This window comes from Argentina silus (genome assembly GCF_951799395.1).
Source record: "Argentina silus genome assembly, chromosome: 5".
NCBI lineage: Eukaryota > Metazoa > Chordata > Actinopteri > Argentiniformes > Argentinidae > Argentina > Argentina silus.
In genome coordinates, this window is record NC_139659.1 from 5,135,974 (window position 1) to 5,160,848 (window position 24,875).

Genomic DNA, 24,875 nt, shown 5'->3' on the forward strand with positions numbered 1-24,875 from the left:
GAGGAGAGCCCATTTAGGTTACGGCAATTTGGGTTACAGCATTTCATCTCTGCACCGACATGCCTTTATGAAAGGACCGAACATATTCTGTTGCTTGATGGGTGGCATCTTTTTAGAAGAGTGGGACTGTATGGCGCATTGTGTGTGTGTGTGTGTGGGTGTGTGTGTGTGCGTGCGTGCGTGCGTGCGTGTATGTGTGTTTGTGTGGGTGTGTTTGGGTGGATGTGTGTGGGTGTGGGTGTGGGTGTGGTTGGGTGGATGTGTGTGGGTGTGGGTGTGGGTGTGGGTGTGGTTGGGTGGATGTGTGTGGGTGTGGGTGTGGGTGTGGTTGGGTGGATGTGTGTGGTTGTGGGTGTGGGTGTGGGTGTGGTTGGGTGGATGTGTGTGGGTGTGGGTGTGGGTGTGGGTGTGGGTGTGGTTGGGTGGATGTGTGTGGGTGTGGGTGTGGGTGTGGGTGTGGTTGTGGGTGTGGTTGGGTGGATGTGTGTGGGTGTGGTTGTGGGTGTGGGTGTGGTTGGGTGGATGTGTGTGGGTGTGGTTGTGGGTGTGGGTGTGGGTGTGGGTGTGGGTGTGGGTGTGGGTGTGGTTGGGTGGATGTGTGTGGGTGTGGTTGTGGGTGGGGGTGTGGGTGTGGGTGGGGGTGTGGTTGTGGGTGGGGGTGTGGGTGGGGGTGTGGTTGTGGGTGTGGGTGTGGGTGTGGGTGTGGGTGTGGTTGGGTGGATGTGTGTGGGTGTGGGTGGGGGTGTGGTTGTGGGTGTGGGTGTGGGTGTGGTTGTGGGTGTGGGTGTGGGTGTGGGTGTGGTTATGGGTGTGGGTGTGGGTGTGGTTATGGGTGTGGGTGTGGGTGTGGGTGTGGTTATGGGTGTGGGTGTGGTTATGGGTGTGGGTGTGGGTGTGGTTATGGGTGTGGGTGTGGGTGTGGGTGTGGGTGTGGGTGTGGTTATGGGTGTGGGTGTGGGTGTGGGTGTGGGTTGGGTGTGGGTGTGGGTGTGGTTATGGGTGTGGGTGTGGGTGTGGGTGTGGTTGTGGGTGTGGGTGTGGGTGTGGGTGTGGGTGTGGTTGGGTGGATGTGTGTGGGTGTGGGTGTGGGTGTGGGTGTGGTTGGGTGGATGTGTGTGGGTGTGGGTGTGGGTGTGGGTGTGGTTGGGTGGATGTGTGTGGGTGTGGGTGTGGGTGTGGGTGTGGTTGGGTGGATGTGTGTGGGTGTGGTTGTGGGTGTGGGTGTGGGTGTGGGTGTGGGTGTGGGTGTGGTTATGGGTGTGGGTGTGGGTGTGGGTGTGGGTGTGGGTGTGGTTATGGGTGTGGGTGTGGTTATGGGTGTGGGTGTGGGTGTGGGTGTGGGTGTGGTTATGGGTGTGGGTGTGGGTGTGGGTGTGGGTGTGGGTGTGGGTGTGGGTGTGGGTGTGCGTGCCTGAAAGCAAACATGTCTAATCTCTCCTCACTAATACAGCTGTCAGCTGTATACGCGGACATCTGGACGCAGCAAAGTAACTCCTGTTGCAGACTAATACACATCTACTCTGAATGCTCATGTTTTTGGCTAATGAAGGCCCTGATTCAGAACCAAACCCTTTTTGGAGATGGAAATCAAATGGTACTTTACTAGAAGAAGTAAATCAGGTGTTGTTCATGTTTGTTTTGCTTCAACTGTGAGTCACAGTTGTGACATTTGTTTAACCTTTCTACCAAGGCTGTGTGCGTGTGTGTGTGTGTGTGTGTGTGTGTGTGTGTGTGTGTGTGTGTGTGCCTGCCTGAACTCTATTGTTAACACTTTCACTACATACGAAATGCAGTGTATCTAGGGATCCTTCCAATTAGCATATTTGTTACTGCATATCCTTTGTGCTTAGAGATGAAGCATTCCTGATGTGTATTAATGTTATTTAGTGAGAAATAGATCAATCATGTTTAAATAAACCCACCAACCCTGCTGTGCAATTGTTCTGTTCCGCAGAGAGAACGCCTACTGAATGATTTATCAGCCTTAATTAGTATTTAACATCGCACCAGGAACTAAATAATAACTTTGAGAACATTAATGAAGGAAACATGCATTTATGACTGATTATACGTGGTTTATTTGGGATCCGTTTAATGAGTTTAATGTATCTAGCTAATGATTAGTTCCTTCGACATGGGAAGCTGTCTGTCAGAAGAACGCACCAGGTCATGAATAATGTAGTCTGCTAATTATGCAAAGTGTTTTAGTTGGAAGAAGTCCTCTGGGGCAAAACTCCCTACTACAAATAAAGTGTGTTCAATCAGTCAGTCAGTCAGTCAGTCAGTCATTTTAGTCATTAAAGTTATTGATGAGTGATTATTGATTATTGCAGAGTGTTGATGGGTTACATCTGAGTTGCTAAGTTGCTCTGGGTAGTACACATCTTCTGTAATAAGACACACATACATTTCAATGTGTTATTGTTATGCATGTTGTTATTATCTTGTTATTACACATGTATTACACTTGTACAGTAACCATAGCTTCAGTGAGCTGTAATCAAATGACCAATTGTATTCGCAAGGATCATTCCAGGATACATTGGTCTTGAGCTCTTGTACACCCAGTTAATTTTGAATTAATTTGTTCACCACAAATGAATTCTGCAGAGCAGGTGCCCAACTCTAATAAATGATTAACCAAATGGCTAATTCAATTTATTTCCAAACCATCGTTTGAAGCGTCTCATGCAGAGCAGCTCAGAGCTTGAAATGTTGAGGAATATTAATTTGTCGAGCTGCGTCTGAAACTTTGCTAATTTCTAGTCTGTTTTAATTATGTCCCTGAAGCCAATTATATCCCAGAGCAGACCCTGGCATTTAAAACCAGACGGCAATCGATCGGTGGGGAGATTCATTCTGGGAAATGAATGCATGAGCCGCACTAAGACACAGGGAAGTAATAAGGAATACCAAGGCGGTGCAGTTAGGTGCTATGTTGGCAGAGCTTACAGCTTAACATTGATTCATGATGATCTGAATAAAAAAGATTACTTAGATGGTATGATTAGTGCTAGCTTATGTTTTAATAACAGAGTGTGTGTCTCAGATTCAGTACCCCCCCCCCCACACACACACACACACACACACACACAATCATATTCCAATGATGTTCCATTTAAAATCCTCCATAACATGCTATTAATTGTTGTATTGCATGTCACATATCTTGTAGATGTAGGTATGCTGTAAGCTCTACAGGAGCTCTTGGTATTGTGGTATTTTAATCACACTGATATTTGATACAACTTTATTCTTGTTATGTGACTGTCTGAGACTATAAGCAACTATTTTCCATCTTCGTTGTCTATTCAAGGCCCTGATCTCTACATTAATGCAGGTACCATACAAACATTCATTTTGAATGGAATGGAAAAGGACATCATGTACATGAATGCCCTCATACATGCCTTACCTACACTATATCATCCACCAAAGGATAGTCTCCTCTACAGTATACAAGAGCCATCCCTGGACACCACTGCTGCACGCCGCCCCACCGTATACGTGAGGTGAAGTGCTACCGAAAGCCACCACAAGGTGGTGAGAAGAGCTGTGAAGGATGTTTGAAAAGAGAATGGTTTGCCACATCAGCTTGCCTTATCAGATAGATTGGCACAATCAAGTTTATTATAGCAGCTCATGAATTACAGATGAAGAGTGGAAATGGTTGAAATATCTGGTTATTTTACTACTCCCATACTGTCATCACACATTATTCCAGCACAGAGAAGCGGGGGAAATGTTTTAGCGCAATTATATTTTGTGAGGGGGTGCTTGCCTAAAATGCTGTGAGTGGGTGATGATGTCTTTGGATGAACCTTAATTTAGAAATAATTAATGTCTTTATGGACACTTCATACAATTATGTCAAGCATGGAATATATGTGGCAGTGTGTCCGCAAAAATTGCGTGTTAATTAACTCATAGGATATAATGTTACGTAGTTGATTCCACATTTCAGCTATATGAACATAAATATGTGTCAACGTGAATGAGCGGTGCCAGAGCAGGATGTTGAAATGTGAAAAATCCAGTTTATTAGAGCAGCTCATGAATTGCAGATGGCACAATCTCTCACAGTGCGGAGAGGTAAATGTTTTAGCACAGTCTAACATGAATAAGCGCGCGTCGGCTTTAATAATGGAACACAATGAGTGGGATTGAGAGTGGATAGAAAAGTAGGGACCATTTTCTCGATGAGAAACAATCGAGAGACATATTTTTTAAAAGGTGGCTCTAGTCATCTGCCGTGCGCTCTCTCTCCATCCTCTTTGGCGAGAGAGGCAGAGTCGAAGATGTTTGTTGACGAATAGGACACTATTAAGAGGCTGTATTAGTAAAAATGACAACCGTTATTGACAACTAATTTGGCCACGTCTCTCTTCAATGTATTGAGCAATCGATTCCCACAAATCATCAATATATGCTACAGGGTCCATCCAGCTGCAGCCATGCATTTTCTCTGAAACATGTTGAGGGGAAAGGAGGCTGGATGACTGTTATTCATATTCCATTAACCAGCTCAATGTAACATCGATAGGTGACAGCTTATCATCACAGCGGCGGTTGGGCTCTAAACGTCGGCCTACTGCCTATAAAGACCTCTCAATCAAAGGATGTGGGCTCCTATAGGGCACAGTCATATCAGAACAGGAGAAAGACTTTCTATTTGAAAGAGTGTCTAACTCTCTTTTTACTGTGGTACGTTGCGATGTACTGTACAATGCAATTAGCTTATCAACCAATAAGACCACACCAACACGGTGACCGTCTGTTGGTTTCGTACTGTAGTTCAATTGACCTCCAGGTGCAGTACGCTGTAGGTGTTGTATCAGATCAACAAGCTGTATTACCTAAAGTGCAGTCAGTAAGTGGACGAAGACATAAGAAAACACATTATGGGTTTGTTTCGGCTTGACAGGGTTAGACCTGGCTTGGCCTGATTGGGTTTTGTGTTGGGTTTGATTGGGCTTTTTTGGTCTCGGTCCACCTGGTACAGAAGTTGATTGGTTCAACACACACCTCACTGACTCCTCAGTCCCACAGCAAAGAGAGAGAGAGAGAGAGAGAGAGAGAGAGAGAGAGAGAGAGAGAGTTGTTATATTCATATTTCTACAGCTTAGCCGATCAAAGCCAGGCTGCCGACAACACAGTCCATAAATTGTCCAATCAATGGCTCTGCAGGCATTTCAAACTGTGGTCAAAGACCAGCACTCTGTCGATGTGAGCCTGTCGATAACCTGGAGAGGCCTGTGACAGTGTAGACTGGTGATGCATGAGCCACTCAACATCAGCAAGCCCTCCAGCGCAAAACACTACATCCCCCACAATCCATTGTAGCCAACAATTACTTCAGAAAGTAGTCACTCAAAAACAAGACATGAGACCATTACTGAATATATTGATCCTATAGCAAAGTAAGATAATAAATCAACTTATCATTATTATACCTTTCTGTCAAATATGGTTTATGGCCCCACACTTGATGAAAAAGACTAGATCAATCTTTGTTTTATCACTTTGTTTTTTCCTCATTTTTCATTTATCCCCAGATTTCTCTATTGAGATTAAATAAAATAATGAAACAAACAAACAAACAAACCAACAAAGAGTATTGTGTAGCACAGTCCCTATTTGACACCGGAGGTATCTGCCTGATGAGAGAGCATATTTGTGGCGAGACCTGGAACAAGAGCATTAATCAAGTCCAGAGCACACACCAACAACGGGCTCAGTAATAGTGCCGGGAGGCGCTGCTGTAACTTTGGTCCGCGTCGTCAGGCCATCCATCTTCCCCAAGGGGAAGCAGAGGCAGGGCAGGGCCAGAGATTAATAACTAGTAGATTAGAGTTAATGTTTAGATACAACTGGAGCTATGGTAGAGCTACTCTCTGCCAAAGAGGGATGTGTCTGATAGGGATGGGGACGTGCAATTAGAGTCAGTCGTTTTCAGTTAAAGCGATCATTCCACCATCTATGTTTTAGTGGGGTGGGGTGATGTATAACATGTCTGAGTGATACATATGCATGCTGTATTTCTAGTTTGGGTAAATAGGAACAATTTGTGATTCAACTCTGAGATATTCCACAAGCAAGGCCAGCGCTACTTTATCAATAATGAAGTACATTTTTAGTCATTCTTTGACATTCAGTACTGTATAACAATTGCATTTACAGTATACACTCACCGGCCACTTTATTAGGTACACCTGTTCAACTGCTCGTTAACGCAAATATCTAATGGTGTGGGGGATATTTTTTGGCACACTTTGGGCCCCTTAGTACCAATTGAGCATCGTTTAAACGCCACAGCCTACCTGAGTATTGTTGCTGACCATGTCCATCCCTTTATGACCACAGTGTACCCATCTTCTGATGGCTACGTCCAGCAGGATAACGCGCCATGTCACAAAGCTCACATCATCTCAAACTGGTTTCTTGAACATGACAATGAGTTCACTGTACTCCAATGGCCTCCACGGTCACCAGATCTCAATCCAATAGAGCACCTTTGGGATGTGATGGAACGGGAGATTCGCATCATGGATGTGCAGCCAACAAATCTGCAGCAATGATGCTATCACGTCAATATGGACCAAAATCTCTGAGGAATGTTTCCAGCACCTTGTTGAATCTATGCCACAAAGAATTAAGGCAGTTCTGAAGGCAAAAGGGGGTCCAACCCGGTACTAGCAAGGTATACCTAATAAAGTGGCCGGTGAGTGTATGTTGGAATGCAAACCCATCCACAGATTGTTTAATGTAGCATGCACTCCCTGTTTGTATTTAGATGGCTTTGGTTTACATTATCCTCCTTTGAATGTGTTTGCATTAGCTGTGTTAGGTGATTGCTCTCACTCCACCAGCTCAGCCATCTGTGCCAGTGGAGGCCGTAGCAGGCGACTCATGGGCAACACAGGCCATAATTTGTGTCTGTAGCGGTTCACCTTCCTCCCTCTGTATTTTCCTCTGAATTTAGGAGTCATTTGTCAAGGCTTTGTGCTCCTGCCAGGCTGAGCTGACATACTGAAAGCCATGTGATACTGTTGCAGAATGTGTGTGTGTGTGTGTGTGTGTGTGTGTGGGTGGGTGTGTGTGTGTGTGTGTGTGTGTGTGTGAGAGAGAGAGAGAGATAGAGAGAGAGAGAGAGAGGCACAAGGCAAACTTTTTTTATTATGGATTTGTTGGCTTTCAGTAAGGTGCACGAGCATATGTGTGTGCGTGAGTGTGCCTGTGTGAATGCTTGTGTGTGTGTGCGTGCGTGCGTGCGTGCGTGCGTGTATGTCTGTGTGTGTGTGTGTGTGTGTGTGTGTGTGTGTGTGTGTGTGTGTGTGTGTGTGTGTGTGTGTGTGTGTGTGTGTGTAGAAGCAGAGACGCCTGACTAGGCCAGGTGCAGAGTGAGGAGGGGCCTATATATAGTATCTTGGTGAACGCTGCGCTTGTGGTTTTTCTAGGACGTGACAGATCGGGTAGAGGGTAGGAGTGGAGGTGATGCAGGCAGATGAAAGGTTGCATGCCTGTGGTACATTTCCCTGTAGTCTTGAAGGGTACACATTAATTAACTAATTAATTAAAGCTACAGTATATGGTCAATAACCAACATTTGATTTTAGACTGGACTATCCATTTATGGGTTCTGAGTTTGTTCTGATGATATCATGTGTTCAGGGTCCTTGTCAATGCAAATAGTGTATGGACAGTGGTGTTGTCATTGTTATACCTGTTTTGTGTTTATATAATACATAGTATTGATATTGTCTCACATGCCTTCAGGGGGAAGCTAAAAGCCTCATATATTGTATTATTTCTCCATTTAAGGCATCATGCTGCAGTAGTACACTATCTGCACAATGACCAGGCTCAAATAGAGATGGAACAGCAATTCACTTAATGGCCAGAGACCAAAAACCGCCATCAGCCAATAGATTGCTGTTATTCCATTTGTTCCTCGCTGTTCCATTTCTCAACCCATTTTCAAGGCAGGCAATGATCAAATTGAATTAAAAAAAAATCCTGTCGCAATTTCATAACACCATCTGCTAAGCCTCAAAACACCAAACAACAACAACTTCTAAAATAGATAACACATACAGTATGAATCACCTCCTCATTATTTCCCTGCCTCTTGAGAGAAGTGTCTTTGCGTCTCTGTTCTTTCCAACGATATCATGCCCGTGGAATAGTTTGGGCATTGGAATTGTATTATAGAATTCTAGAATTCTAGAATGTTCTTCTATGGTTCAGTTACATTGACCTTCCGTAGCCTGTACAGAATCAGAACTATTACGTGAGCACCTCTCTATCTCTAGTTCCCTTCTCTTTGTCAGTGTCAGTTTCAATAGGAATGAGATGAACCGTTCATCACTGATCATTGAAAACCCAAGAGCCTCTTTTTTAACTGTAGAACCATGGCACATCGCTTTCAGAAGAGAGGCCTTGTCGGTCCCCCGCAGCCTCCTTCGGTCTGTCGTCAGTGTTCAATGTACTTTAAGGTTCCTCCTTGGCATCTTCGTTGACTGTACTACTCTGAATGGTTTCCGCAGACATAGAAACTGTGGGTTCAAATGTTGTTTGATGTATACGTTCAGGGATGTCAGTTCAAACTGACAACATTCCTGAGTCTAAACATTCATATACAGTACATGTGCTTCTGAAGGCAACACCGTCTACAACGCCCCTGTTTCTCCATCGTTCAAGTCTTCAAATGCATTCAGCCTTCCGATGCATTATTATTATTTATTTTTTTGGAGCAGGAAATGTTGAAAGTTACAGTAGGTAATTAAAAGTTGTTACTACTTTAATTGGCCTGAGGTGTATATAGTACAGCAAGTGATATTCTTCTCACCCACCCACATCTCTTTAGAGAGTGTTTATATTGAGCCACTCACTGTAGTTATCTTTATTTTGAGCGGCTAAAGCCGTGCTTCAGACCCTGCAGGCCTAGAAAGTTAGCATTGGATCTGCTCAGATGAGTGGTTATTATGAAAGAAAGCACTCAGGGTAATTGCCTCTAATCCACAGTGTGGACGAGGGATCTGATTCGTCGGCACCTTGGCCATTAATGTTTAGTTCAGCGGATTACATTTAATAAGTGATGTCACCTAGTAAGCACTCTAGCCCATGTCTCCCATTTCAGTAGACGCTAATATATTAGATGCTAATATTGTTTTCACAAATGGCAAAGTTAATCCTTGACTATTGTTGTTTGCTCAGGTTATTGGTGAGTTGCCTCACAATTGTCAACCTGTTTCAATTGGTATTCCTGATGTATTCCTTTGAATGACTAGTGGTATGACATTTACTGCTGTTGTGATGGGTAGTCCTGCCTGAGACATGGGAGCTCAAGGGTCGCCTAATACAGTTCACATATGCTAATACAGTTCAAAAGCTTTCACTTTCACTTCCAAAGGAGGTGAGCACTAATTGTTTCTAGCTTACAAACAGCACAGGCGAGGCAGCAAAGGATTGTGTTGATGATGGCTCTAAATAAAGCAGTACAGGCCAGAGGACATCTCAAGTGTTCATCTCAAGTGTTTTCCATAACTGCTGTAGCCTCTCTTATGATGTGGGCACAGAACTATGTGCATTAGCGTGGAAGAGTTTTCTACAACAATGAATCAACGAGTTTGCTTAGTTTGTTATTCCAAGAGTTATAGCAGATACTTGAACTGTTGTAGTTTATATGTTTGCAACTTCAGAGCAATTAAGTCACCGTTTTAGAACCGCCACCAGAACATTGACATTACTAATAAAAACACCATGGGCGCCTGCAGCTGCGTTTTGTAATTGATTTGTAATTGAACTGTTCTCTCAAGCGTAATATTACCACAAAAAAAGAAGTTGGGGAATACAAAAATAAATAAAACCCCTTACCTGATGTGATTACTTTTGGACACAAACTCCGGACACAATCATTAATGTTACAACACTTTCAAACTGGTTTATATGCAACGGACCTTCCGTTTAATCAAAACCTGTTTTACGGCAAGGCTTTATCAAAGTCGGACTGAAATTACTTTTTTTTAATGCATTTTGTTATCCTCAGTGCAACAACAACGTACTGTTGCACACACTCACATTTCAACGGTGTTTCAAAGTAAAGTAAAGTAATTAAATCAGCTTTTATCAATGTATACATGTTCCTCTATCTCCAGGCCTCACGACTGATGGCCCATCTAGCCAATCAGTGTTCCAGCTGAGACACGATGGTTTTGGTCGCGCAAGGACAGGAAGGAGAGCAGCAGCTCTGAGAAGAGAGGGGAGAAGAAGAAGTGATTAGAGTAGTTGTCTTTAATAGGTCATCTTCCCTTTGGCTGCTGCTAGAAACCCATTTCGCAAAACAGCGAGAGACGACCACAGTAGAACACCACACGCTCTGGGTGACTGGTTATGACTGATTTGTGGGTGTGTGGGTGTGTGTGTGTGTGTGTGTGTGTGTGTGTGTGTGTGTGTGTGTGCGTGTGCGTGTGTGTGTGCGTGTGCGTGTGTCTCCTCTCTCTTTGATACCATTCCTCATTCCATTCCATGCATTGCCCATCCTCCGATTTCTACCTCCACCAGCCTCCCCCGGTTGTACTGTAATTCATGTAGCCTCATCTGAGCAGCCGTGACAGTGTATTTCTACTAGCCTCCCATCCCCCATTCACCACCACATTTTCACAGAGAGAAAAAAACAGACTGATGTTTCCTTTATTGGGTCTAGCTGGTTTGCATGTAATTGAACATGGTCTAGAGATAAGCATTGTTCAACGGGATGGAGAGACGACAGGTGGTAGGGTTCAGTTACAATAACTTTAGGCATCATGTCCAATTGAGTTTTGCATCATTTGAATCCACTACTGATTTCAAACCTGTTTGAGAACATATTAAAAGAACCATTCATCTCTAGGACTATTTAATTTGGTATGCAGAGGTTGTAGGGTCATTATTTTCTAATTAAAGGCACCCTATGCAGGAGTGTGCCCTCTTCTGACTGCAATGGGAATTGCAATTATGAAGTTTCACACAAATCCCCTCCTTCCTCAAACAAAAACTCAGACAAAGCTGTAATGTCAAGCAGGAAAAAAAACTAAAAACTAAAAACAAAACATCAGAATGCAAACTGATCTGCACACGAAGACTTCCTTTGCCTCCAGCACCAAGAAATAGGATTATCAAATGTTCTTCTTGTGAATACATCTACCTATCCCAATTATTCTAGTCACTTTTGCTATGAACATGAACAGTATATTTTACATTATGGCACTTTTTGGGTGCAATCCACCTGTGGCTTAGCCTCAGGCCATATCAGAGGCACATACTGGAGTTACCATACAGTACAACAGAAATTAGTCACCTTAACCAACTCTCTCTCTCTCTCTCTCTCTCTCTCTCTCTCTCTCTCTCTCTCTCTCCCCCCTCCTCCTCTCATTCAAATGCTCTTTTGTATGGTAGAGTCAACCCACTTTTAGAGCTTCCACTGAGAACCAAGCTATTCAAAACGTGAAGCGAGCATACAATGGAGAAGGCAATCATTTCACCCAGTGTTTGGCTTTAAGAACATCACAAATATTATTATTGTGTATTGTGTAATTGCCCAATTTCACAGGAAAAATCCCTGTGACTGGGTTTTATACAATCTGTCCTCGACATTTAAGTGTTATTCTCGGCCAGTTGCTGTGTTTGTGGGTGTTTGAAGGTGTTTAATATGTATCTGTCAGTGCCAGAGAGACCACCTGTGTTGAACAAAGGTCTCACGCTAGTTAGATGATGTCTGTGTGATTTTTGTCAACCTTGAGGAATCAGCCACCGATTTATCTTTTCATGTATTTGAGTGTTTATATATTTTGTGAATCTAATCTAAGCAGTCTGTGTGATCATTGTCAGTCTTGAAGAATCAGACAGTTCTTTAACTTTCTATTTATTTGTGTGATTGTACATTTTGTGAATCTAGTGAAAATGTCTTAGTGATCGCGGTCAGCCATGACGGAGCATACATGCATTTATTTGTTTATGTGTACATTTATTTGGTTATGTGTACGCTTGCACAGAGTGTACGGTGGGTGTGAGTACATCACTGTGATGAGGAGAAGATGCAGATTCCTCTCAAAAGGTCTCAAAGAAAAGCTGCAGAGAGAAAATGCTGATAGATATGCAAAAAGACTATTGAAATGGAGATACTTGTTTTCCATCTGTTTGTCTTGGTAATCGTCAATGCTTTTCTTCACCCGTGCATGAAATATACCCTCTGAAACTACAAGTTCAACTCTTCCCACATTTAATGTTGTTTAACATTATTCAAATACAACTTTTCTTACACTTTGCAATGAAACGAGTCACTTCAGGAAAGTGTACAGATATTTAATATTGTAGCGCATGCTTGATCTCACTACTGTACGTAGTAAAAATGCACAGTTGGTTTCGCCAGCTCTCATAATCGAGCTCCACTCAAGCGAGGATGTCTCGAAGAAATGCCTGTGATATTCAGGAGTGTGTGCTTGATGCTGCTCTCAGAGGAGACTGCCAATGTCCCTCGACTGCAATTTGGGAATCAGACTCTTTTTCCACACACTACTGAGCTGTGTTCACAGCTGCACATGAAAGACCCTACGGCTCACACACACGCATGCATGCGCACGTTCACACACACACACACACATGCACTCACGCACACACACACACACACACACACACACACACACACACACACACACATACACACACACACACACACTCTATCCTCCTCGCTTCTCCCTCATCTCAACGCTCATATATATATATATATATATATATATACACTAAAATACATTAGAGTAAAGATCAGTTTAACTGAAGAGTAAGAGAGGAAGAAAGTGCCGGAACGGGATCATGTGAAGCCCTATCTAGACTTCTCTTACTGGGATTAAACCATAGGTTCACTCAAACAGCCAGAGGAACCAGATTCCTCTGAAACCACACATAAAAGGCGGTGTTTTGCTTTACAGGTCTTTTTTTAATATATATATATATATATATATATATATATATATATATGAGCTGTGTTCACAGCTGCACATGAAAGACCCTACGGCTCACACACACACATGCACTCACGCGCACACACATACACACACACACACACACACACACACACACACACACACACACACACACACACTATGATATGGTACGGGATACAATATGTGGCTGTGGCTGTGGCTGTGGCTGTGTCGGCATTCCAGATATTATGGCTTGAAATTAGTCCTATTTTTTTTTTTCTCAAATGAGGGGATGGCTTTGTGCTTATCTTTATACAATGGGATTTGCCAGATGCAGAGAGATGTGAATTGTGTGTCGACTGTTGACTAGGGGCTTTTTAAGTATGTTAAACTAGTGCACGTCTGAGATGTTTATCATGTGTTTGTTTGTTTGTTTGTTTGTGTCTTTTAATTGCCATATACAGCCGTACTCAAATGCGCTGAACGACACATGGTTTTGTTAGCACAGCATGGCACCTGTCTTCCTGTCAGTCACATCCTGTTCCTTTGTTGAGTCAACCCCCGACACACAAACACCAACGCACACACGCACGCACGCACGCACGCACGCACACACACACACACACACACACACACTAACCTCCCTGCATGTTCTAATCCCTGTGGTCTTCCAAGAAAACACACTTTTGTTCCCTTTCCTAAGAAAAAAGCCATTTATTCCCCAGGGGTTCCTTATTGTTGTTGTTACCCCACAGTGGGAACGTGGAGAAGGGTACGCAGGCTTGGCTGAGCAGCCAGAGGTGGCCTGAACAATCATAATAACCCAACAACTCAGCAATGGTTAGGCTGACATCCTGCCTCAGACAAATACAAAGACACTGGAAGATAAAAATAAATTTGTGCTATTTTCTCCCAGTAGAATTTCTGCTTTTTGTTATTTGTTGAGGCAGAGAAAGACAGTGGTTTGGGACATGTTGGGTTCAATATGGGGCTCCCACTGTTCGCTAAATTTTCTATAGAGATGTCTTCTACCCTAGAGCTGAGGTGGAGGACAATGGCAAAACTGTTAAAAATGTCCTCAGAGAGAGGATGACAGATTGGCCCTTTCTTCCGCTGTCATTCTTCTTTGTTATTCTATCATTTTATGATCTACTCTTTTCATTTCCTCTCTTTTCAGTTTCTCACTGAAGCTTGACAGGGAGTAAGTTGTTATAGCTACAGCACGGACAAAGTCTTGATGAAAACGCTTTTTGTTTCCATGATGGATTTAGTTTATCTCTGGTGTATGCTTATGTGCTGTTGCTATACAGTATGCAAACACACAAAAACACCCACCCACATCATACATCATACAAAGCAGTGAAAGTGAATGAACAACAAGTACATACACACACACACACACACACACACACACACACACACACACACACACACACACACACACCCGCAGTGACCTAAGACAAATCACATACAGATTATTTGTATTTTTTTATTTTATTTTTTTTGTATGTGGCTACTGATACAGGAGTGCATATCCATACACCCTGAGATATAACCATTATTGCTGATGGCAGACCTGTGTGCAGCATGGGACAAGTACCCTACTTTCGCCAGTTGAAAGGTATGAGCAAGCAAACTTCACGCAGCTGTACGGTACCAGCGGGACTCAACAAATTGTGGATTCTACTATAGGCACAGTTCTGGGCTCTCAGTGCTCCAACAACCTAACAACAACAAACTCAGTGGTTTTCTCTCATTCTGTTTTGTGTAGTCTGGGTTTTACTCATTGGGAAATACAGCCTCAACTAGCCACTGTATTTATCACAGTTCCGTCTGATCACCAGAGGCCGCCCAAGGGACTATGGACTCACAGGTGTCACTAATTACAGGTGTTGCTAATTACAGGTGTTGCTAATTACTAAATAAGCACCCTTCCTTTTAACTAGTGTATTTTTCTGTTGTTCCTTTATCGTTGCTTGAAATTGCCTATGATGTGTTCCAGCCTCTCGAACCTTCTCTAGTTTATATATTTTGTTCCTCTGTCTCGAGTATTCCTGTTTTTTTTGTTATTTTCTAGTGTTTCCTTTGTATCCTGTGGATTATCAGTAACGTGGCCTATTTGCCTTTCAACTGCATTCCCTCATCTGGTCTCCTCTCTGTTCCTTGTGCAAGCTAAGTTGTAGGCTGTAGCAGTAGTTAGCTGTAACTAACTTTAGCCTGCTACCGTCTTTGCAATGACCGTTTTGTCACCAGTGATCTAACAAGACTTTAAAAGACAGTTATGCTACCCTTTGGAAAGTGGCTAATGTTTATTTGCTCTAAATGAACTTCACAATCACAAAATCACAAAAAGGTTTCATATTTTTCAACAATAACCCTAACCCTAATTTACAATTTACTTAATTTTCTATTAAGCTAGCTAGATGTAAATGCATATTAGTTTAATTAAACCTATAAACACCTTAAATACACTTTAAATACACTTTTTAAATTAATTTGTTATTAATTTCATGATGCATCCAGTCATATTGTATGCTTAGAATAATGTGAGCTAGCCATCCATGCATGAGCATATGATTATAATTATGAATATCATACCCTGAGAACACATGGTTGCCACAGAAACAGCAGCAATACCTGCAGCTATATTCAAATCATGTTAACTATTGTTAAGGAACAGTGACAGGTCTTGCTCTGTTCTATTGAATAGTTTACTATATATTTAGCCTTTCAGAAAAATAAAAATAAAAGTACACTGCACACTTCAGCTTGTTTTCCACTGCTCTGCAGATGAGAGAGAACAGTCTTTCCTCAGAGAGACTATTTCTTGTATTTTCTCTCTCTCTCTCTCTCTCTCTTTTTTCTCTCGACCTCACACGGCTAGCTAGCGCCACGGTGTGAGCTAACACTCTCAGTCCACTTCAGCCTGACCTGTTTGCTCTCCCTACACAACTCTGCTGCTACGACACTTAAAGAGCCTGCTTCCTAATGCACCATTTCATAGTGCACTGAGTGTGAGCATCAGTTTGGTGAGTGTGTGTGTGCCCATGTGTGTGTGTGTGTGTGTGTGTGTGTGTGTGTGTGTGTGTGTGTGTGTGTGTGTGTGTGCCCATGTATGTTTGTGCCTGTGTGTGTGTGTGTGTGTGTGTGTGTGTGTGTGTGTGTGTGTGTGTTCCCTCTCCTCCACTCTACCTCGTAAAGGGCCTGTTGTGACCACGCCAACAGGGCGGGACTGTGTGGTTTATTAGTACTAAAACTTAATGGATGGAGCGCCCTGATATCCCGGGCCCTCCATCACCGACAAGTGCATCCAATCAATGCTGGGCGCTCCAATTAGCCTCTGACACGCTCCGCCATCAGCCCCTACCCACGATGCCTCACAAATGACAGGTTCATACAACACAAATTGCTATCGGATCAACTCCATAAAAAAATGAAATTGCGGTAATTGTGTTGTGATTCCACCTCCCAGTGAACTGACCCTGGCTAAATGATGGACCCAGATGGTGTTTCCATCCAAGAATAAGAAGGAGGAATGATTAGGGAAAAACACATTTGAATAAAGCCGTTTAGAGACAGACTGATGTAATCCAGCTATTTGTCACACACAGATAAAAGCCCCTGTTGGTCTCCGAGATGACACGTTAGTCATTGTCTCTCTGGGGTGTATCGATCTAAAGGTGAAGAACATCAAGGGTCATGGCATGATTCAAACCTGTTTTCTGACATTCAACCTTAACCAGAACACATCAATAATTCACCCTTCACATTAAGTACTATATCACCCTGCTGTAGCTCCCCTCCCAGTGTGGCGTTTCCAGGAGCCATTTATCACTCTCTTTCTCCCCTCTCTCTCTCTCTCTCTCTCTCTCTCTCTCTCTCTCTCTCTCTCTCTCTCTCTCTCTCTTTCTCCCCTCTCTCTCTCTCTCTCTCTCTCTCACTCTCTCTTTCTCCCCTCTCTCTCTCTCTCTCTCTCTCTCTCTCTCTCTCTCTCTCTCTCTCTCTCTCTCTCTCTCTCGTGTGTGTCTGTGTCTCTCTGTGTCCGTGTCTCTGTGTCTGTGTGTTGCAAGTGTACGTCTGTGCATGTTTCAATGGTGTCTGTGTGTGTTTCCTACAAGCACCGGTAAGCTAGAGATAACGAACTAAAGCCATGTCCAGACTGTACACTCTGGACATGGCTTTAGTTCGTTATCTCTAGCTCACTGGTGTGTCTTAATAACTTTAGAAATCGCAGGACAGGCTCATTGGAATGCACGGAATGGAATCAGGACTATGTATCAAGTACCCTAATTCCATTCCATGCATTACAATGAGCCCACCCTCCGATTAATGTCAAAGAGGAATACAAAAGTGGACAACTAGACGCCCCACTGGGAGACTATGTCAAGATCATTAGAGCTTTGTACGGCTCCAGCAGTCTTTAGAATATTTATCTCTCTCGTTAACACACACATAAACAGCCTGGAAGAAGGTCTCTCCGACCGAGTGTGCTGGTGTGATGTATGTGTGTGTACTGTATTGTTGATACAGTCGATTAAATTGTGGTATAGTCACGCTCTTCTCTTTTCATCATGCTTTTCAAACCCATCTTTACTTTTGGGAGGGATTTTCTGGGCTTTTTGCTTTCTTATAAAGGATTAGACTGTACGGAGGAGCCTAAAGCAATACCATCTCAGATTGATCTCCCTCTGCTGTGTGTCCTGAAAATTGCTGTTGTGGTCTGTTACTCTTTGTTTGGTACGGGATAAGATGGATGCTCTTGTCTTGTGGTTTGCTGTGCTCTAAAATGTTATCTCGGTTGAAAAAAAAAAAAAAAAAAAGTTATCTTAGATTTTTTTTCTTTACAGTATGTTCCAGTCTTTGTGCTCAGACAAAGGAAACAGACCACATGAAAAATCCATTACAGTTGATACTTGCAATGATGTAGGACGACCAGGATCACATCCAACATGCAGACATCCAGATCCAGAAGTCCATTTTTAATCTGTCATGCTGAACCCCTAGCCTTACCGTTTTTAAACCTCATCTTCAATTGGGTGAGGTCAGAGTCGGCCATTCCAAGCATCCCACTTAACACTTACCCTTGGTATCAGTGACCTCATCAGTTTGCACATATTCAGTATGAACTCATCAGGAGTTCAGTGATATGTCCCTATGTCTATTACCTATCAATATGATATGGCACTATGGATATGCCATATTACCTATCAATATGATATGGCACTATGGATATGCCATATTACCTATCAATATGATATGGCACATAGTGTGCTGGTAGATGATGTGAAGGAGAGACACAAAGGGGGTTGGCTGTTCCAATCTCCCTGTCAGTGCTTAGCCTCCACAAGCCTGTGGTTAACTGCAGATTAATCATGGGGACTACTCATGGCGTCATTATCAGCCATTACACCTCTAATGACTCGTTAATGTCCCTGTGTGTGTGTGTGTGTGTGTGTGTGTGTGTGTGTGTGTGTGTGTGTCTGTGTCTGTGTGTCTGTGTGTGATGCCTATCAGGCAGCCCTCCTGTACCGTGTCTAAGCTTCTCTGCCAGATCCCTGGCTGTGGGAAATCATGTCCAATCACATTAGGGGACTTTCGAACAGTTGGAACGGTTGGAACCGAAAAGCTCCCATCCATAATCCCCCTCTTGTGGTGTTCACGACTGCAGACTCCCACCTGCCACCCCCTCTCTCCAGGGGGCATGGTAGGAGCTTTGGCTGTTAGAGGGTGGCTGTGGCACACACGCACGCACGCACGCACGCACGCACGCACGCACACACACAGGCACACTGCCTTGTCTACCCCTCAGTAATGCGCCAGACAATGCTGTACTTTTCTCTGCCTTTCCCCTCGTTCTCTCTCTTGTGTACAGCCTTGCTATCTGGCAGTAGTTGTCACTCGATACCATCAGTCAACAGTCAACTGCCTAAAGAGCTGCTAACCTTTTCTAGCGCTGATTATTCACTCTAAACACTGGCTTCTTTATTGTATATCCCCCCTCGGCACAATCTCTCTGTATCATGGTGTAAGATCTGGATCTGATTTCCTCTCCTCTGAAGCATAAGAACTATCTGAGTGTGTGTGTGTGTGTGTGTGTGTGTGTGTGTGTGTGTGTGTGTGTGTGTGCGTGTGTGTGTGTGTGTACGTGTGTGTACGTGTGTGTGTGTGTGTGTGTATGTGTGTGTGTGTGTGTGTACGTGTGTGTGTGTGTGTGTGTGTGTGTGTGTGTGTGTGTGTGTGTGTGTGTACGTGTTGTTCATTCACTTTCACTGCTTTGTATGATTTCTTCAATCCAACTTCAGTGAATACTAATGTTCCCTATTCATACAGCACCTATTCACAAGATGCTAAAAATATCAAGTTCAACAACTTAACAATGGCTCAGATATCTCTCCATATCTCCATTGGATCTGCATTTCACAAAGCTATTGGATTGAGATAAAAGTGCAATGGATGGATGATCTTTCTTATTTTGTCTCGGGTGAAATGCAGACATAACCGTGTACTCATCTCAATTCAATCTCTGCTATTTTGCCCAGAGCACACAATAGCTGCAAAATAGCCACATTGATGTACAGTAATCCAATAGCAGGTCAAGGACAGAATGTAGATTATATGTTTCCTTTTCAAGGTCCCTTCTTTAAAAATAATTGTTCTGCTCAAGTACTGCCTCCTCTACTGATAACCGCATGCTGACATTCCTTTATTAGACACAAATAGGTCACAACTTTATGTTGATCTGCACTACCAGGTAAATAAATGGTGCAAATTAGGTTGTTGGGGGAAGGTTGTACCATTGTGCCATGGAGGGGATTGAGAGCTGGCTTGCTCCATGCTGGATATGGACTGTTGAACATCCAAAAATATCTTAGGTACTGTATATATATATATAAATATATATTTATATTTCTCTATGGAACTAACCAATCTCATCCCCATCTACATCTGAAGGACATCCACTCTGAAATCTACAGAGCTCTTTTTTCGCTTTTTTTTCTATTAACCTTTATTCAGGTTCGTCTCACTGAGATAACATTTATGTTATATGATGTACCTATTCTAATTATGTTAATTAATATGTTAAACATTGTGTGTGTGTTTCTGTTTCCCCCTGTAGGGAAGAGGCCATCATGTCCACCTATTTTGAGACAGTAGATGACCTGCTGGCGTCCTTCGGCCCGGTCCGAGATTGTGCCAAGGACAACGGAGGCTGCAGGAAGAACTTCAAGTGTGTGTCGGACCGGCGGATCGACTCAACAGGCTGCATGGTGAGTCACTCTGACTTCTCCACATGGAGGGTGGTTTCTTGGAAAGTTTACTGCTGGACTGGGAAGCATGTTTAAATTGAGTTTCTCCATTGCACATGGTCTTGAATCCAGAAGTAGGTTTAATCTGGGTCCGGGAAAGGTAGATCTATGCACTCCACATCGGGGGAGGCTCGCGGTGGCAGAAATCAGAGATACCTTTCCTCATTCCTTTTCATACATTACAATGAGCCATGTCCTACGACTTCTGTGTCCACCAGCCTCCCTTGTCTCCACATGATGATCGTGTTGGGTAACAAAGTGCTGCTTTCACTTGAATCCCTTGTCAACAAGATTGTTGATTGAGGATTTCGGTTTGAGTTGGATTTATTCAGGTACCATGTTTCTGAGTCCTGGTAATAAACACATCCAGGTTGATAGATAATTGTGTATGTTCACAGATGAGAGGTGGTAGATATCGTCTGTCTACATCTGGCAGACAGCCTAACTCTAACACAGTCTGGCCTATACAGTATCTGTGCCTGGATAGCATGTTAGAGAGCACACACACACACCACCTGTTTATGGCCCCGGGAAGACAGAGAAGGGATCCCACTGAGCCAACTGGAGTGTAACAAAGAGTGCAAACTAAATGGCCACATTACCGCCAATTGAGCGAATGCATCATCACACGATATGACATATCCACATAAACTACACTCTCTGAAAATAGGTTCTAGAGCCAGAAGAGTTCCACATGTTGGGTTCTTCAAAGGGTTGTTCTACTACGGAGACCTCCAAAGCAGGGCAGGCTGGTGGAGGTAGGAATCGGAGGACAGGCTCATTGTAGTGCATGGAATGGAATGGGGAATGGTATCAAACATGTGTGTTTCATACCATTCCTCATTCTGTTCCATACATTCCGTACTCCAATTTCTACCTCCACCAGCCTCCCCTGGTCCAAAGAGCCCTTTATTCTAAGATGATGTACAGTATGCGGAAAGAAGAGGACTCTGAAACAAATGCTCAAATGCTGTATTGAACTACAATGTTTGAGAATTTGAGTCCTCTTCATTCGAGCATTGCCACTGCATCGATAGGGTACTTAGGAAGCAACACTGTATACTGGTAGTCATATCCTCGATTATTACATATGCAGTACAGTGTCCATCTCAGTGAGAGCACAGGTTCATCCTTGGCATATTTACAAGGGGAGGGAGCTGGGGGTCCCTCCAATGCCAGAAGTTTGACAGGAGTTTGGGCGTGCTTGAGTTGTAAACCAATTAAATTAATGTGCCAGCTGGGTTGCCGTGTGATGGATGGGCAGGTCATTATGGGGGTTGGGCGGGGCTGTAATTTGACTGGCCTCTGGGCTGTTTGTCACAACCAATGAGAGCCAAACACTGATACTGGAATTCCCTTGTTTGTTTCTTCTAACTCTCTCTGTATTTCAACTGTGACTGTTCAGAACAGAATTGCTGATCAAGTTACTCCCAGTAGAGGAACTCGTGTTGTGCTACCCTGTGAGATAGGCATACAATAATGTACTAGCAGTGGCTGAATATATTAGGATAGATTACTTATTGTCCAACCAGTGACAATCTCTCTGTCATAACTGTGTATCATTGTGTAAACCTATTATAGGTTTACCATAGGGGTTGTGAGATTTGCTTTGTAAACAAAAAGGGAATATCATAAATATCATACATATCTGCTTCCGCCCTTTTTAGACAGTAATGTAAAGCAGTGAGGGGACGGCATCTACAGCGTATCTCTGTACTCCTGTCATGTTCAGAGACTTATACCAACCAGTTCTGCTTCCTGGCTTTTCTTGGGGAAAAAAATCAAAGAACAGAAACACAGAGTGGTGACGTTTGTCATTCACTGAGCTATTTGGGAAAGTAACACAAGGTATAGCTAGGAGCAATTCTCAATGTGCCAAAGTGTTCTTTGACTTATTTGCAAGAAAGCCAATTCTGGTTATATCCGGAGGGTTATATTTAGCTAACTAACAAACAGGCTAACCACGCCACGCTTCAGAGGTCTGAGCTGTATGAAATGTCATACGTCACGGCAGGTAGGAACTCTTCCAAAATACACATACTTTGACCTAAATGGCAATATTCGGACTTGAATCATTGTGCAATAACATTGTGCCGCACCAGGATATCTTGTATCAGCTAAAAAACGTCAACATGACTAATGTGGGTCTTTAAATCACACCTCTCCAAAGCACTTGATAGAATAGATAAAGTCCATAAATACAGCTGTTTCCGACGACTTCTTTCCGACACGGTTACCATGACAACTGTCCCATGATTAAAAACCCAGAGTCATTCCAAGAACCATACATCATAAACCCATAACACCATGGCTCCTTCAGAGAAGGCACCACATTTCAGTAGCTCCGGGACTCCCTCCTGTCACTGAGACATATAAATGAAGATATTTGGCTGGCAATTTGCTTTTTTAATCATGCAAGGTGGGATTTTTCCTTGAGTTCATTAGATAAAACCATGTGGCCTGAGCTCCTGTGGCTGCAACTTAATGTTAATGGATATATGTGTGAAAAAAAAAAGAAGCCATCCTACAATAAATCGAGCTTTGCAGAGAGTAAGAACCCTCTGCTTTAGAAGAGAAAGGGACTATGAGCAATGTGAACTGCCTTATCATTCCCCGTGTTGTCTTACAGTATACATTGAACAAGTGTTTTTTTGTTGTTGCTTTTTTGCTTTATTTAACTTTATTTAAGCTCTATTTATTTAGGAAGTCCCATTGAGGTCAAAATAACTCTTTCTCTCAAGGGAGACCTGAGAAACATAACATAAATCTCATGCTTAAGCAATTACCCAGGAGAGGTTGTGCTATATTGGGATTATTGCTGCGGTCAAAAGCATGAGGCGCTGCTGAATGCCGACGACCAGCTCAACTCTGCTCAAACCACCATATAACACACCCTCAAATGTGTTACTGCTGTTATACAAAGGTTGTACACCCACAGCAAGATTATGACAATAAGCATTGATCCTGGAGCATGTTTTCATGATAGATTCTGCCCTCCACCTACTTTCTGCCCTGCACCTCGAAAAAATTGTTCCTGAAACTAATTCCATATGTGTGGCCAAATACGATTGGCATGGCAACGAAACCTAACCACTGAATTGTCTTGCTAGGTAGCTAGCTTTGTTCATAACGTCAGCACCAGTACTAATTGCTCAATGTGTCAGCCTGTCAGTATGGCTGCTTCACTTGTTTTGAGGATTATACAGATAGTTAGCAGCAATCCAGAAGAAAAGTTAAGTCAGCCTGCTAGCAGTAGGGGCTTCACCAGATGTGACAGCTGTTACTTGTTGCAGTTCGGTGTGACAAGATAATCGCAGATGCACCTGAGACTCAAAATTGGAAACATTGTAACCATCAAATGCGTTCACTATGCTGGTGCAGATGGCAAATCACAAATCATGCTGATGTAGCAAGCAAAGTAAAATCACCGTGTCTTTTAGTGAAGTGCATTTTGTGAGGTGAAGAGGTATTGCCCTTGTATATTGTCATTTGAGCGCTGTTAGAATGCTCCTTTTAACTAATCAGATTGTGACAATCAGAGTTGCCGGACGTTACTGTTGTATGTATTGTATTAAGCATAAGAGGCTCAACAATTGAGTCATTATGAAACTGCAAATGATCTCAAGACCTGCGGTTTAATATGAAGGGAAACATACTGTACCATAACCATGACGATACTGTTATTCTACCGTTATTTCAATTCATACTAAATGTTCCCATTTTCTCACCTCCATTCAAACAGAGATAAGTATAAAAGTGAGATATGTGTTGCCGGTCTAACCCACTAAGAAATACATTACTCTGAATGTTAGATAATCCCTCCAGAAGCTTGGCTAATATGTATGTTAATTTTCATGTTCTGTTTGACCTTGAGGTTGACATTGAATTAAAGCTTTGTAGTATTTTCCCCAAGACACAAACACACATATGCTAGCAGAACAATAAGAACAAATAGCAGAACAGACAAGAATGAGGTATTAACAGTTTGATTTTATATTATTTGAACAGTGATGGAAATTAGTCAGGAGAGAGGTGAAAACAAGAAGACCACAGGGAAATAATGATCTTATAAAAAAATAAAAAAATAAATAAAGGAACGTTGTGTGGGCGAAGCTTAACAAACTAAAACACAATGTTTGTCATTCCATATATTCATTTGGATTTCCACGTTTTAATCACTTACAAGTTTTTATATTGTTACGGCCTCACTCGACGCTTGATGGTGAGTCCTATGTGAGGGGATGAGCTCACTGATAAAAAAATCAGCTTGTATTTTTATGTGAAAAGTAAACTTTTTAAGTGTTCGATCCACCTCCTCTCTTACGGTCCTGTTACTGAGAGAGTGGAGGAGAGACAGCTGAGAGGGAACCTCTTAAAGGTGCTCCCTTTAGAGAGCACACACACACACACACACACACACACACACACACACACACACACACACCACACACACACACACACACACACACACACACACACACACACACACACACACACACACCACACACACACACACACACATACACACACACCACACACACACACACACACACACACACACACACACACACACACACACACACACACCACACACACACACACCACACAC

The 24,875-nt window shown here is 43.0% G+C and overlaps 1 protein-coding gene across 1 annotated transcript in view; it reads left to right on the forward strand.

Moving 5' to 3' along the window:
• Positions 1 to 24,875, forward strand: part of astn2 (astrotactin 2) — a gene marked incomplete at both ends in the record, with an annotated part of 256,443 nt that overhangs the window by 132,619 nt on the left and 98,949 nt on the right. Inside the window, 1 exon segment of the mRNA XM_083669850.1 lies at positions 20,077 to 20,227. Coding sequence (XP_083525976.1) covers positions 20,077 to 20,227 — 151 coding nt within the window.